The sequence below is a fragment of the Esox lucius genome, chromosome 9, assembly GCF_011004845.1.
Source record: "Esox lucius isolate fEsoLuc1 chromosome 9, fEsoLuc1.pri, whole genome shotgun sequence".
Classification (NCBI taxonomy): domain Eukaryota; kingdom Metazoa; phylum Chordata; class Actinopteri; order Esociformes; family Esocidae; genus Esox; species Esox lucius.
The window spans coordinates 20356027-20371493 of NC_047577.1; the positions used below are offsets into that span (position 1 = coordinate 20356027).

General features: G+C 38.6%; 1 protein-coding gene across 1 annotated transcript; it reads right to left on the bottom strand.

Annotated features, from left to right (window-relative positions):
• Positions 1-1079: 1079 nt before the first annotated feature.
• On the bottom strand, positions 1080-7928 carry LOC105021582 (zinc finger protein 568-like). The gene is made up of 2 exons (XM_010889356.4): positions 7659-7928; positions 1080-2577 (listed from the first exon to the last, which is right to left on the bottom strand). The coding sequence occupies exons 1-2, from the start codon at positions 7822-7824 to the stop codon at positions 1529-1531; spliced, it is 1215 nt and encodes a 404-aa protein (XP_010887658.2). The 5' UTR covers positions 7825-7928; the 3' UTR covers positions 1080-1528.
• Between the last annotated feature and the right edge of the window lie 7539 nt (positions 7929-15467).

Below are 15467 nucleotides of genomic sequence, written 5' to 3' on the forward strand. Positions count from 1 at the left end.
TCTCTGTATACAAGGAACAAGGCCGAAAACCAATACTGGATGGCCGTGATCTTCGGGCCCTCAAATGGCACTGCATTGAAAACAGACATGATTCTGTAGTGGAAATCACTGCATAGACTCAGGAACACATCTGAAAAGCACTGTCTATGAACATTACGTCGTTGCATCCACAAATGTAAGTTAAAACTCAACCATGCAAAGAAGAAACCCTACATAAACAAGATCCAGAAATGCAGCCGCCTTCTCTGGGCCAAAGCTCATTTAAGATAGACTGAGGTGAAGTGGAAAACTATCCTGTGGTCGGACAAATAAAAATCTGAAATAATTTTTGGGAATCATGGACGCCGCGTCCTCCGGACTAAAGAGGAGAGGGACCATCTGGCTTGATATCAGCACACAGTTCAAAAGACAGCATCCGTGATGGTATGGGGGTGCATTCGTGCACATGGCATGGGTGACTCACACATCTGTGAAGGCACCTTTAACATCTGTGAAGGCACCTGAACAATACATACAGGTTTTGGAGGAACATATATGCTGCCATCCAGACATATTTTTTAGAGAGGGCCTTGCTTATTCCAGCAACAAAATGCCAAACCACATTCTGCACATATTACCGCATTGCTCCATAGTAAAAGAGTCTGGGTGTTAAACTGGCCTGCCTGCAGTTCAGACCTGTCACCCAATGAAAACATTTGGCACACTATGAAACAAAAAATACGACAAAGGAGACCCCGTTCTTTTGAGCATCTGAAATCCTAAAAAGCAAGAATGGAAATACATTTCACTTTCAAAACTTCAGCAATTGGTTTCCTCAGATCCCAAATGCTTACAAAGTATCATTAAAAGAAGAGGTGATGCAACACAGTGGTTAACATGCCCCTGTCCCAACATTTTTGAAACAAGTTGCTGTCATGAAATTCAACATGGGCATGTATTTCTCCAAAAATAACACTTCTCAGTTTCAACATTTGATATGTTGTCTTTGTACCATTTCCAATTAAATATAGGGTTAAGTGATTTGCACATCATTACAATGTTTGTATTTGCATTTTACACAGCATCCCAACTTCTTTGGAAAAAGTGTTATACATGGGTGGTGCAAAAACAGAGCGATGTGGTTAGCTGAGTAGCTATTTGATAAATATATTGTTGTCTTTTTCAACAAAATGTATGACTTTGGCATAGAAGCAATGCAGGGTCCAGAATCACTGTTTTAATTTAAAACAGACTTTGGAAAGAAAAGCGGTTTAATATACTTACTCTGTACTGCCTTGATAATTACATAATTCAAGTAAAATCAAACTTTATTTACAAGCATTTTACAACAATAAATTCATCATACAGTGGATATATTACAGCTTAGCAATTCATCTGGAACCCATATATGACCTCTGTTGCTTTGTTTTCCTAGGTGTATTTATTTTTTAGTCTCCTGACCAGATGTCTCAGAAAATGTATTTTTGTATTTATTTTCATTTTGCTAAATCCAGTTGTTTAATTTTATTATTATTATCATCATTAATAATTATTTGTTTATTTCTTTGTGGACGTTCTCCCCGGTGTGTGTCAGCATGTGCAGGTTCAGGTTGTCCTTCCGGTTGAAGGTTTTTCCACATTCACCGCAGCTAAATGGTTTCTCTCCAGTGTGTGTCAGCATATGCCTCCACAGGTCCCTCTTATGAAGGAAGTTTTTCCCACAATCGACACAGACAAAAAGTTTCTCTCCTGTGTGAGTTCGCACATGTTTAGATAGGTTTGCTTTCTGACTGAATCTTTTATTGCAAAAAGTACAACTAAAGGGTTTCTCTCCAGTGTGGCTCAGCATATGCAAGTCCAGTGTGTCCTTAAAACTGAAGCTCTTTCCACAGTCGCCACAGCTAAATGCTTTCCCACCTGTGTGAATCCTCATGTGCCTGGAAAGATGTCCTTTGAGTTGGAAGGTCTTGGAACAAAACTGGCAGGTGTAGGGTTCCTTCATGTGGCAGAGTTGGAAATGGGCCTTCAGCTTACAGGTGGAGTTGAAGCGTTTCATGCAGTACTGACATTCACTGGGCCTGTTGTTGGTGAGATGCACCTTGTTGTCGGCTGTCAGCGTCAACAGTTCACAGCGGAGGTGAGGCTTTCTATTTTCCACTGGTAAGCTGGGACGCAGCAGTGAGCAGCCTTCAAGTCCTACCGGGTCGTTGTATACAGCTGAGCTGTTGCTGAAGGCATTGGTTTTATCTGGATTGTCACAGGGAATGTCCAGAGCCGTTAGGTGGGAAGTAGTGACAAAAGGGGTGAGATCCATTGCATTAGAGTCAATCTCTCGGCTCTCCAAATCCTGGGTTTGGGGAAGAGCTAATGACTGTATTGGGCTGTCCTGGTTATATTCACTTTTCACACAGGGTAGAGGGAATCTGAACTCCAGACTATCTGCATCCAACCATTGAAGCTGCTCTTCCTCCAGACTGATCCTGGGTTCCTCCTGTTCCTCTTTAATATGTATGGTTTCTAGGTTCAATTCCTGTTCACAGTGTCGCTTGTCACGGGGAACCTCCTCTTCTGAGACAGCTAGAGAAAACTGCAGGGAGTCTGAAAGGAAGGGGAGAAGGAGCAGATGTTACCTCTTTACCACTGAATTCTGCTTTAACTTTCCTTTAGATATGCCTGATAAGATGCTTAACTATACTATTAAAATATAGGTAGGCAGTCTGTCAAAAACAGACCTTTTGTGACATTATTGTTATTCTATTACTGTCTATTACAGATGACATTAACATGTTATTCAATCCATGTCTGTCAGATTGTAGGACAAAATCACAGCTCCGAAACGTTGTGTTGGTTACATTACCCGTACAGTTACAATCGGTCATGTGTTGAATTCAGGGTAATTCTTGTTCTTTTCTTTGAACACATAATTTGGTTTTAGAAAGACTCCTGAAGGTGACACAAGAAAGCCTGACAGAACTTAAAAAACACCACCAAAACAAAAGCCTAAATACTGGAGTGTTCTTTGCGGTATTATCATTCAGTGGGTGAATACTCTCCTAACAGTCAAGTGTTTAGAAGAAGTGATAATGTTGTGGGGTTACTTCACTGGTTCTGGTACTGGAGCTTTTAACTTGTGCAAGGTATCGTGAAATTAACATACTTATCAGGTCTTTTAAGGGTCCAATGTTCAACCCAGCGCCATTGAAAGTTGTCTTCCAGCGGGGGCAACCACCCCAAAATACACATGAAAATTAAAATCGCCCACAAATGGTAATGAGATTCTGGAATATTCTATAGTAACCAGAAAAAAAAGTCTAGGGGCCTCATTTATCAAATCATGTGTGAGCACAAATTTGCATTAACCACTCAAGGGGATCATTTTTACACAAAGCGTGACATTTATTAGTATAATTGTTTGCTTGTAAGTGTGCATCAATTTTCGCACAGTCATGAACTTGTGTACTACACACAGTGAAAAGTGCTCTAATAATGGAACTGTTTGTCAAACGTAGCTTAGTAAATGGGGAAACATGTTTACATTGTGCTTTCAATAAGATCTGTCTGGCACCAGGATGAGCCATCTGATGAGCAATAGCTACATACAATTTACACACATCATTGCACAAAAGGTGAAGTTTTTTTTGCCATAAATAAATTAAAAATAATCTGAGGAATAGTCAGCACCCAGATTGCCCACAGAAGCACCATGCCAAGATGCGTTTAACTATGAAAATAGGACAGCCTTCCACTCAAATTATTGTTTAAAACAAATAAAAGCCTTTGGCATGCACCCAGCCACTTAAATGTCATATGTTTGGATTGCACCGTCGTTTCAATTGACAGGCTTTAAAGAGATGCTTTTGATGATTGGCACCCTTGATAAAGATGAGCCACAAACTGTAAATAAACACAGATAATTACTTATTTTTTATGCGTTCTTTTATAAAATTGCTCAGACAATTTTTCAAATGTTTCTGTCAAAACTATTGTCATAACTTTAGTGTATTAATAAAAAAATCTAACAAAATAATAATAATGCTAAGAAATAATAGTTCCACTGAAGCCCTACAGTAATTAAATCTGCATTAACGTTCTACAGTTTTAAGTGTATTTCAGTCTTAAGGAACTGTTGTGTCTATGGTTTCCTGTTTTATTGTGGTATAAAAATGAGGTATTGCGCATGTAAAATACTTTTGTCATCTATAACAATGGTGAAAGGAAAAGAACAGACCAATGAAGAGCCAAATGGTGTTTGACCTTTTGAAATCAGCAATGGGTACAAAGAAGGTTAAGGAAACAATTCAGAGCGAACAGTCTCAGAACATATATGTTCAAGCAAACTGAAATTAACTATATATTATTAAAATGCATATAGTAGGTGCTAAGGCATTGATGTGTGTAACCACTTCAAAAAGTATATACTGTGATTGTCACAAAGTAAGTTGAGAACCCCATTCAAGGCTGCACAATCTTTAGCTTAGACTTTAAACTCCAATATGCATTACCTTTATTGGCAAATCCTTAGAGACACTAGGTATTCAAAATGGTATGTCAATGCCATTATCCAGTTTAATACATCCACAGTGCAATTAAATTGTTTTTTCTCTAAAATAAAATGTACAGTGCCTTTCGGACAGTTTACTGACCTCTATATTTTCTCTACATTTTTAGTTTTAAAACTTAATTTAAAATTAATTCTTTTCTACACAAAGTACCCCATGAGGAAAAAGAGAAAACACGTTTTTTGAAATTTGTGTCAATTTATTGAAAGATCATGTAGGCCTACAATTCAGGCCTACAATTCAGACCATTTCCTCAGTAGCTTGTACAGGCGCCTTTGGCAATCAACACACAGTCTAAGCTCTGCCTCTACCAGCTGTGCACACCTGGATTTGGGCAGTTTCTTCCATTCTCCTTTTTACATCCCTCAAGTTCTGTCAGATTGGATGGGGAGCGTTGGTGACCTGCGATCTTCAGGTCACCCCACAGATGTTCAAAGAGGTTAAAGTCCGGGCTTTGACTAGGCCACTTAAGGACATTTTCACAGGATTGCCTCAATACCAATCCAGCTGTATTTTGAGTGTGTACTTTGTTGGGTCTTTGTCAAGCTGAAATATGAACCTTAGCCATAATCTGAGGTCCTGTCCGCTCTGGATCAGGGGCCGTATTCACAAAACATTTTATTGTGATTTGGTCTTGGTAATTTAGGAGTCCTCTTGACTACTAACTTTTTACAGATTAAGGAGCCGGTTTAAGCACTAAAACGCTCTTAGACCCAAAATGTATGAGTCCTAAAATTAGGACTGACTTGCCCATTGTTTTTAAGAGTTTCTCCTAAATCAGCAAATTAAGAGCTACTTTTAGCCTTAAGGTGTTTTGTGAATACGGCCCCAGGTTTTCTTCAATAACCTCTCTGTATTTTGTCTCCCAGTCTCCCAGATCCTGCGGCTGAGAAGTGAGGTCATAGAGTTCCTTGGACTTCATGGCTTGGTTTTTGCTCAGAAATGCATTGAGAAGTTGGGGACCTTACAAAGGCATCTTAGTGCCTTTCTAAATCATGTCCAAGCAATTGAATTTGCCACAGATGGACTCTAATCAACTTCTAGAGACATCTGAAGGATGAACAAAGCACACAAGATCCGTTTGAACTAAAAATGTGTCATGGCACATGAGTTTTCAGCTATTAATTTTCAAGAAATTAGTTTAAAAAATATATAAATGTGTTTTTTGCTTTGTCATCATGGGGTGTGTAAATTGATGCCCCCAAAAATAATGTGACCAGTTATAAAGTCTATTACAGAAAATAATTTGGAGAAATTAAAGGGGTTTGAATACATTCTGATGGCACTGTATACTTATATGACAACATTATAACGTTATTTAGTGTTACATATTAAAATGTGTAATGCTTGAAATGTTTTTTAACCAAGAATAGCCTAAAATGTTTTTTTCATTACTATAAATTAGGGCATTTGGAAGCAAAACTAGGAATCTTAAATGGTTTGAAAGCCAATGGAGAAATGGAACTGGGACGATTTTCTCAGTAAAAAGTACGATCTTAGTGTAGGTTTCTGCGCTCAAAGGTATATAATTAAGAACAAAACTGACTAAATTTACAATTTTCCTGATGGCACATGTTTTGAGGGATGTTCACATAGTAAGCTTCATAGCAGACAAAATGCAAAATGGCAAATATTATATAGTATCTAATAGTATCCTACAATTTATTTAACAAAGCAGTTTCTGTATCAACTGACAAGCACATGGAGTGAGATATCTACCATAAGGTTAAGCGTATGTATTGTAAGGATCGTAAGAAAATCCATATACGTAAATTGTTATGATGGTAAAAAATTAATACGTAAAACATGAAACGTAGGCTTGAAATTAGATCTGTGACGGTACAGAAAACACTGTTACGAAGAAGGAATTTTTTTTTTGCTTGTACGAATCTAGTTTTACAATTCTGAAGTACAACATCACAATCTGGAGTTTTGGCAGTTTCATCTCATCCTCCCAAAAAAACATAACCAAAAATTTCCAGGAGTCCTACTATTACAAGCAGAAGCAGTGTGAACAACAGGAACTGGGAAACGGGAAATAGTTATCCTGAAAGATTTCAAGTCTCTTCTTTCTTCATGCATGCATGGGGAGAGGGTATTTTCATGTGCGTAATGTTCTTTGTTTGTGCACAAGTTTCATGTGCAATAAAAATAACTTAAACATATACATTATATTATTGTGTAGGCCTACACACTAGTTGTGGTCCCAAATACACAAACAGCGTTGCTTTAAGGGTCTTCGTTTTCACCCCCCTGGGATGTTGCTGTAAAATGAGAACTTGTTAAAATACTGAATAACCATAACAAAATGTTATGCAATCACTACAGAAGTTCCAGGCCACATACAGCCATCATAAATACTATGGACAGAACACAGCTATTAAATAGCACATGCCAGACTGTAATATTCAAAGGAATATCTTGACCTAAATCACTATTATATTTTGCAGCTCAGAAGGATATTCTAAGCAAGGGTATACTATGTCCTTGTCATTTTAAGTATTTTTACCTGACTCCGATTCTCATGATAGCCTACTGGTGTAATGTCGTTATGCAGTCTTAAAACCATCTACGGACCTTTATTTTGAACATGAAATCGGAATTGGCAACGCTATGGTAGACTGGACTAGCGGTCCAACTTGTTGTTGCTAGCTTTACAGTTTGAAGAGCTACGTTCGGGTCATCCCATTGCAGATGCCACATTACTGACAAAAGTTTGTACGAAGAAAAACGATATGTAAACGAATAAATTGAGACGTAAAGTAAAAATGTAACGTGTGAAAAGTGGTAAAAGGGAGTTTGTACGGTCACAGATCTAGTTTCGCGCGTACTGTTCATGTTTTCCATATGACCTTTTTTACGACCAATTTACGAATGTATCCTAACAATACGTAAGCTTAACCCTTTGGCAGATAACCAACTCCATACAATACACGTTTCAAATTGTCAGCTATTCACCAGGCCTTCATAGTTCAGTTATGTTATTCCAGGACTAGCCTACAACAACAAACATGTGTTGTCTTGTACACGAGGAACGAAGTCGGGAACAACTGCTGACTGTAAACGACAGGTAATGCTGAAGAGTCACAATAATATTAGATAATGTAGCTACATACGAACCTATTCTGGGCAGTTTTATGTCCGGTGTTATCCGTAACATTCTCCGTAGGCGTTCGTTCTCCTCTTGGTACTCTGTTACCGTTTTCTCAACGGCCCCAAAAATCTCCACAGCCACAGCCGTTAAACGTTCATTTAAGAATGCACGCAACAACTGTAGTTTAGACATCTTCAGTCGACGGGGAATTGGATATTCATAGATGTACTGTACTGTTCACAAGCAAAACAAACCAGCTCCCAGTTAAACTTCCGCGTTGTCTTCTTCTGTTTTTATTAATCGTATGTCAGCACATAAATGTATCACAGCGCCCCCATTTGTTTAACGAAAAGGTACAGGGTTATAATTAACGAAAATTGATAGGTAATTAAAACTAATATTAGGGGAGGGTAGTAACGCGTTACAAGTAACGTCAGTGAGTAAAGTTTCAGAGGAACGAGTACTTTTCTAGTTACATTCTGTACTCTTTACTCTTACTCAAGTAAGAGTAAAGAGTACAGATATATATAGAAGGGGTTTTCTATATATTAAATCTGTTACAATACAATATTATAACAATAAAACATGTCCCATCCATAATCAACTGTTATTTTGCTTGAATAAATTGGACTTTGTCACTCCTGGTTCCGGTGCAAACCATTCAACTCTCAAAACAGACTGATATGAACTCATTGCGAATATATGTATAAATGGGAACAACCATCATGACAAAAAGAGTACAAGTACAGAGACCTTTGTGGAAAACACTTCAGATTTCCAGACAAAAAAAGACGCAAAGACTCAGGAGCCTTCGAATCCAAAAGTAGACTTTATTGACATCATAAAAGTGTTCTGATCTGCAGAGCAACCAAGCCATGTTGGTCTGCAGAACAACCGACTTCCAAACCTTAAACACAACATTTTATACAGTATGGTTATACAATGATATTAGGTCCTCCCATTATGCTAATTTCTGGATGGATCCTTCTCGAATCTTCCATCAATGTTTTTCACAACCCTCTGGGATTCACTCCCCCAGTCACTACTCATCATGACTCAGCATATTCTATGAAATGGAAGGATTTCTTTATCTATGGGCTAACTCATCCTCCCAAGATTTTGCCAAGAGAGTCAAGGACAAGCTACAGGTCCTTCTGTCCTCAGTATGAGATAACAACAACCACTCATTGCACTGACCATGGGAACAATAGTCGAGCCAGAGCACAGTTCATCACTCTCTCTTAACAATTAAACTGTTTGGGAAAATAATATGAGCCCTGGTTAAAGGTTTTATCAATTAACACTCAATTAAATATACAAGTGATCACATGAGACGTTCTGTCTACTCTTTAAATAACATTTTATGAAAATATCCCTACAAGACAAACATGACAGTTGTTTTGATTTTTACATTGCTGAGGTTAAATCTTATATTCTTTCCTAGCTGTACAGGTGACGACATCAGCACTTGCAAAAATGTACATACAAAGAACTGTTGTTGTCATGAGGTAGCCTAGAGAATGTGAGGTTGAACACAGACATAGATCCAGGAGACATAGTTAATCATAGAATGTCAGTTGCCCAGACAACTTGGTGAAAGCTCACATGACAGCAGGGGCATGTTACTATTGGTGGTTTTGCTAACTCAGCTCTCCCCATAAGGAATAGAGTCCTATTCACCTCTAAAATACAAGAAGCAGGAGCCCCACTGCTGTTATTAAGACGTACCCCCAAAAGGGAGACTTCTTCTAGTGGTTTCTGACAGGGCCAAGGCCTAGTCTACCACACATGGATGGAGACTAGGTGCATTACTCAGCCAACATTCCATTCATTACTGCCCCTGAACACAGATAGAGACATCATGAGTTGCTCACAGGGTCTATGAGTATACATAATGTTTCAAGCATACAAAATACCAAGGCCTTCTAACAGAATGATAATTTAAAAAAGGATATAATAATAAATTACTTTTCTACAGAAGGGTCATCCATAAGTTCCATAACCAGCCAATGTGCCAATTACAGGGATACATTCAATCAATCAAATGTATTTATAAAGCCCTTTTTACAACAGTAGTTGTCACAAAGTGCTTTACAGAGACACCTGGCCTTAAACCCCAAGGAGCAAACAACAGTAGTGTTGAATTTCAGTGGCTAGGAAAAACTCCCTAAGAAGGCCGAATTTTAGGAAGAAACCTAGAGAGGACCCAGGCTCAGAGGGGTGACCAGTCCTCTTCTGGTTGTGCCGGGTGAGATATTAAGAGTCCAATTGGAATAATTAATACATTTCTCTGGGCTAAATGCAGAGGCTATTTGATTTTAGACTAGGTCAGAAGTATGACCAGGTGGACAAGGAATGGGACAGCAACGGGCCCCCCAAACCAGGTAATCCGCAGGTGTGGACCAGGACCTCATCTCCTTAAAACTGGATGAAACTGAGAAAAGTTAATATGGCTACAATCCATGATTTGCAGGCGTCATGGATACGCATTTATATCGCTGGAGACTCCCGGAACTTCAGGGAGAGTTGGGATGTCTGCATTATGATCGGCACTTCTCCATAACCTTGCCATGCAGTGTGGTCAGATACATGCTTGCTGTCCTGTACCGTGCTGGTCATTACAGAAACGGCATAATTAACTTTGCTAGCTACCTTAGGAAGCTACAACAAACCTAAACTGACAAGTTAACCTTAACACATGCATAATTACTTCAAAAACAGATTGTTTACTGTGAGTGTGTTCATCGCTGCTCAGAAGTGTAACCAGCCGCCTGAAGCAGCTAAACGTTATTCAGAGTTTGTGGCACGAGACAGTCTGTCCAGCAACTGCGCAGTTTGCAGGAAAGCACGAGAGCAGACAGGAAGATTATTCTAGCTCGAGCATTATGTGATGACGGTAGTGATGGACATTCTAGGCTTCATTAGCGTTATAGCAGCAGGATATTATGCTGGCAGCACTCAGATTTTATTTTATCACAAATTGAGATGTATAAGGGAATATAGTTAACAATCTAGTCTGTGAAAAAGAAAGGACATTAACATTGGAACGGACATTAAACATAAAATATACAGACTAGATTGTTAACTATATTACCTTATAAATTTCAATTATGGCTTTTATTTTTTTTAAAGAAAATCTGAGTTAGCACTGCTAGCCAGGGGCGCAACTACAGTGTTAGGGGGCTATGCAGATTTTTTTTTGGCGCGGACATCATCATGTATGGGCTTGAAATAATAAAGGTTTATTTTAAAAGTATATCAGACAGCCACTGTAAGCCTACCATAATTATATGGTATATGTACACAAATATATACATTTTATTAACAATGTTAACAAATAATGAAAAGTTACAAACAGAATAAACAGTTATAAACAGATTAAACTGTTAGAACTAGTCAGTCACCGGTTTTCGATGCCCAATATAGTAACAATGTTGCTACCAAACATTCAAAAGCGCAGAAGCGCTCTTTAGTTTCTACTAAATTGTAACATGGCGTGCCTTTTCACTTGCCCATTTATCTAGCATTGCATTGAATGAAATGGTTCGTGCCACACTGTTTTCAATTTAAATGACTGCTAATTGGGTTAAGCGATCATTACTCATGTTGGAACGAAGGTATGTCTTTATCAGCTTTAGCTTGCTGAATGAGCTCTCCGCAGAGGCAACTGTCAAAGGCATTGTCAGGAAAACTCTCAGGCAGGGATGGACTGGGACAAAAAATTGGCCCTGGACTTTGACTAGGCCCGGCCCAAAGCAGTCGAAGAAACTCGACAACAACAACAATACATATATATATATATATATATATATATATATGTTTCCATGATAAACCAGCCTTATTGCATAAGTAATGTTTTCCAGCTTCTAGTCATTTATTGTGCATGCTACCTTATATTTAACAGTTGTTATTTTACTTTAATACAATTGAGATATGTCATGCATGTCATTGGTACAATAGGGTTTAACCAAAATCTAAATGTAGATATCAGCATCAACATTATTTTGCATTAAGTTAGCAAACACTTGCCAGTCAACATTTATATTTGCAAGGCTCCAAGTTTGGTAGCAAATATATGCATGATTCCACGGTAAACCAGAGATATTATAGTCGTTTTCCAGATTCTTGTCATTTATTGTACATGCTACCTTATATTTTTCAGTTTTCAGCTCAGCAACCTCGGTTTTGCATATTCTAAGCTAGCTACATATTCTGGCTGCTACATTCCCAGTGTTAGCAAAAGCTAGCTAGTCTGTTAACATGAATATTGTATTTGCAAACATAGACGTCAAATTTTAAATCCATTTTTCAAATTCACTAACGTTACTGCTGCTCACTCAGCGCTCACGGCGCCCCCACCCACTCACGATATTACCCTTCTATGTCTAAATAAATGATATGATGGAATCTTATGAGGGCACCGGTGCCTAGCCTGTTAGTTCTCTAAAATGTATATAACTTTTTATATATATATATAAATAATAACTCATAACTTTTATATACTTTATAACTTTTTTATTTTTATTAACCACCGCTTTGGCGCCCCCCATGGTGCGGCGCCCCTATGCGCCGCATATAGCGCATACCCACTTTTTGCGCCACTGCTGCTAGCATAATATCCTGCTGCTAGAAGGACGGTAATGAAGCCTCGAACGGCCATCACTAACTAAGGTTGGCCTGACAGGGAAAAAAAGATCTCCACAGGGTGAAGTGGATTCACGAAACAGAAAATATTTGATTCCTAATTGCAGACGATCTAGATCAGATGTATGAAACTGATCTGTAAAAAGCAATTCACAAACATACAATTGCTACTCACAAATATGTAGCATCTATCACAAATATATGAAAATTATTTAATGGGTAGGAAACAAATCTAAAGTTTTAAAATGAAATCAAAATGGATGAGTTTAAGGACAACATTCCCAACGAGGTAGCATGAGGCAGTACCTGCATCCCATTCATGTTGCACAGGTAGTCCAGCTCCTCCAGGATGGTGCATCAATTTGTGCCGCCGCAAAAAGGTTTGCTGTGTGTCCCAGTACACTCTCAAGAGCATGGAGGAGATACCAGGAGACAGGCCGTTACACATGGAGAGCTGGACAGAGCCGTAGAAGGGCATCAACCCAGCAGGGGAGGCATATACTTAGTGGGTCACACAGACCTTCACGTGCTAGCCAACGGTACCCTGACTGCTGTTAGGTACCAGGATGAAATCCTCAGACCCATCGCCAGACCTTACACAGGTGCACTGGGCCCTGGGTCCCTCCTGGTGCAGGACAATGCCTGGCCTCATATGGCAAGAGTGTGTAGTGACTTCCTGGATGATGAAGGCATTGATGCCATTGACTGGCCCTCACGTTACCCAGACATGAATCCAATTGAAAACCTCTGGGACGTTTTGTGTCTATGCATCTGGCGCCACCAAGTCGAGCCACAGACTGTCCAGGAACTCACTGATACCCTGATCCAGGTCTGGGAGGAAATCCCCCAGGACACCATCTGCCGTCTCATCAGGAGCATGCCTGTGGGGGCCATACACATTACTGAGTCGCATTATGAGTTGCCGTGATTAAATTCAAGCAAGTTGGAACATCCTGTGATTTCAGTTGTTTACTTAGATTTTCGGTGTGAGTTTGAATCCAGCCCTCAATCGGTTGGTCATTTTGGTTTCCAATGACCATTGTTATGTCATTTTGTTCTCAACGAATTGCACAATGTAGAGTAATTTTTTTAACTTTTGATATATTTCACTCACCGAGACCCAATGTGTGATTTAGGTGTTCCCTTAATTTTTTGTAAGCAAATGTGTTTCCACTGACTTAGCATGCAACTGATTATCATTAACTTAGCATTTGATCTAGTTTATGTAAGTCTTTAGGTTTTTAAAATAGCTAGCTTAACTCGTTAGTAATTTTCTATTCTTAACTTACAAAACAGTGATTCTAATAATATTTGTTTGGATTCCTAGATATTTGATCTAAGGACAGCATCCAAAAAATACATCTGATAGGAATGTAAATTTTGACCTAAAAAAAACCCTTTTGCTGGTAACTTTCTCTGGGAGTTTCAAATGTTGCTCAGTTTTTGTAAGAAGACAATCTAACTGAGTTTATGCAGAGTGAGGGTAATCACTCTAGCTCATAGGTCTTCAAACCTTCCCTGGGAACCCCAAGTCAAACAATTTTGTTCAACTGCAATCGAAGACGTCTTCGTCAAGTTAGCAAGTGGCACCAAGATATTGTCCCATACACCAGGGGTTCTTAAACTTCACGTTCAGTCGATCATATTAAGTTTGGTTAGGATAATCATGAGTATTCCTCTGCAACAGAAATGCAGAATTCAGCAAGTGTCGTTGTGGCAAACACTGCCTTTATGTTCCGATCACTGGACAGCTCCATCAGCGTGTCCTCCAGGTCGGATGACAGGTGATCCCCAGTTGCCGTGAACGGTTGTCATATCCAGTCATATCGTTGTGGAGCTGTCTCATTTGGGAAGTACTTCATAAAGTGATCCAGAATTCCTTGGAGAAAAAGATAATCAAATTAAAAAATGTAACTATTGCTTCCAAAAAATACAAAGATAAAACTAAATTGCACAAAGCCTCCTCATCCTGGCCAGTGCCAGAGGGTGCTCAAAAATGTCTGAGGTCTGGCAACCTAAATACATTTGTTGCACAATTAAATACTTGTCATTACGCACAATTTATCAAACTTTCAGAATAGAAACTAAAAGAACCACACAACCTCCTTAGCAAATTCTAGGCATAAGACACCCCAAAAGAGTCACTATATCACAAAAGATACCTACAAAAATATCAGCATAATATAGTAATCTTCTAGGATACAGCATTGCAAATTCCCCTTACTGAGCTAGTCAATACAATCACAGAAATCCTTTATGATGTCACCTCAATCAAAGTTAACCAAGTCAATATTGTGCTAGTTAGGTTGTAATAGTTTTGCTGCAGGCTACACACGTTATCATGATGAAAGTGTCAATCAATCAAATGTATTTATAAAGCTTTTTACATCATCAGTTGTCACAAAGTGCTTTTATTCATTTAATTAACAGGTTAAGCTGACGTTACATCAAACATTCTCCCTTGTTAGCTAGGCTACTTACTAGGCTGTATGCTAACGTCAACATTGACTATCATGCCTGTTAGCTAAAGTTAGACATCTCTGTTGCCCACGGACCACGTACACCAAAGGTAACAAAAAGCACAATCATAAAACCGTTATCTACAAACCTTAAATCTACGAGCAAAGACATGTCCATTAACTAATACTAAAAAGTTAGAAGAATTAGAAGTATCACGCTTACTTAACCCAGCTGAATTTAATGTTACCTCTATGTGGTACAGTTGATCACTCAACCGTGGCCTACTGACAACTTATATGTGCCGCCTTCCAGGTGTTTAAAATTAATTACTAGATCTTTTTTAGGTGTCTAAAAAAACGTATATGTGAGCGAAGCCCCTATTATTTCACATGTGCGGTTGCAATACAATGATGGACCAACAAGAAAGACCTTGTTTATAAAAGACTTCCATTGCATAATATTGACCAAGGCCCAACTTATTAACAGCTGAAACGGCCGCACTGCTCAGCTCAGCTCACCAAAAAGATCGGGCTCATTTGACTCCCAGATGGCACTTTAAAAAAATATGTTTTGTATTTCTTCAAGTCAAAGTTTGCGATAATTTGACTATGGTGTTAAAAAATTCTAATTAAATTCTTAAAGGAAATCATACACTACCTTAACCACAATGTATTTAAAATACATTGGTTTGTTATGAAAAATAATGCTATTAAACATTTGCGTTTAAAGTG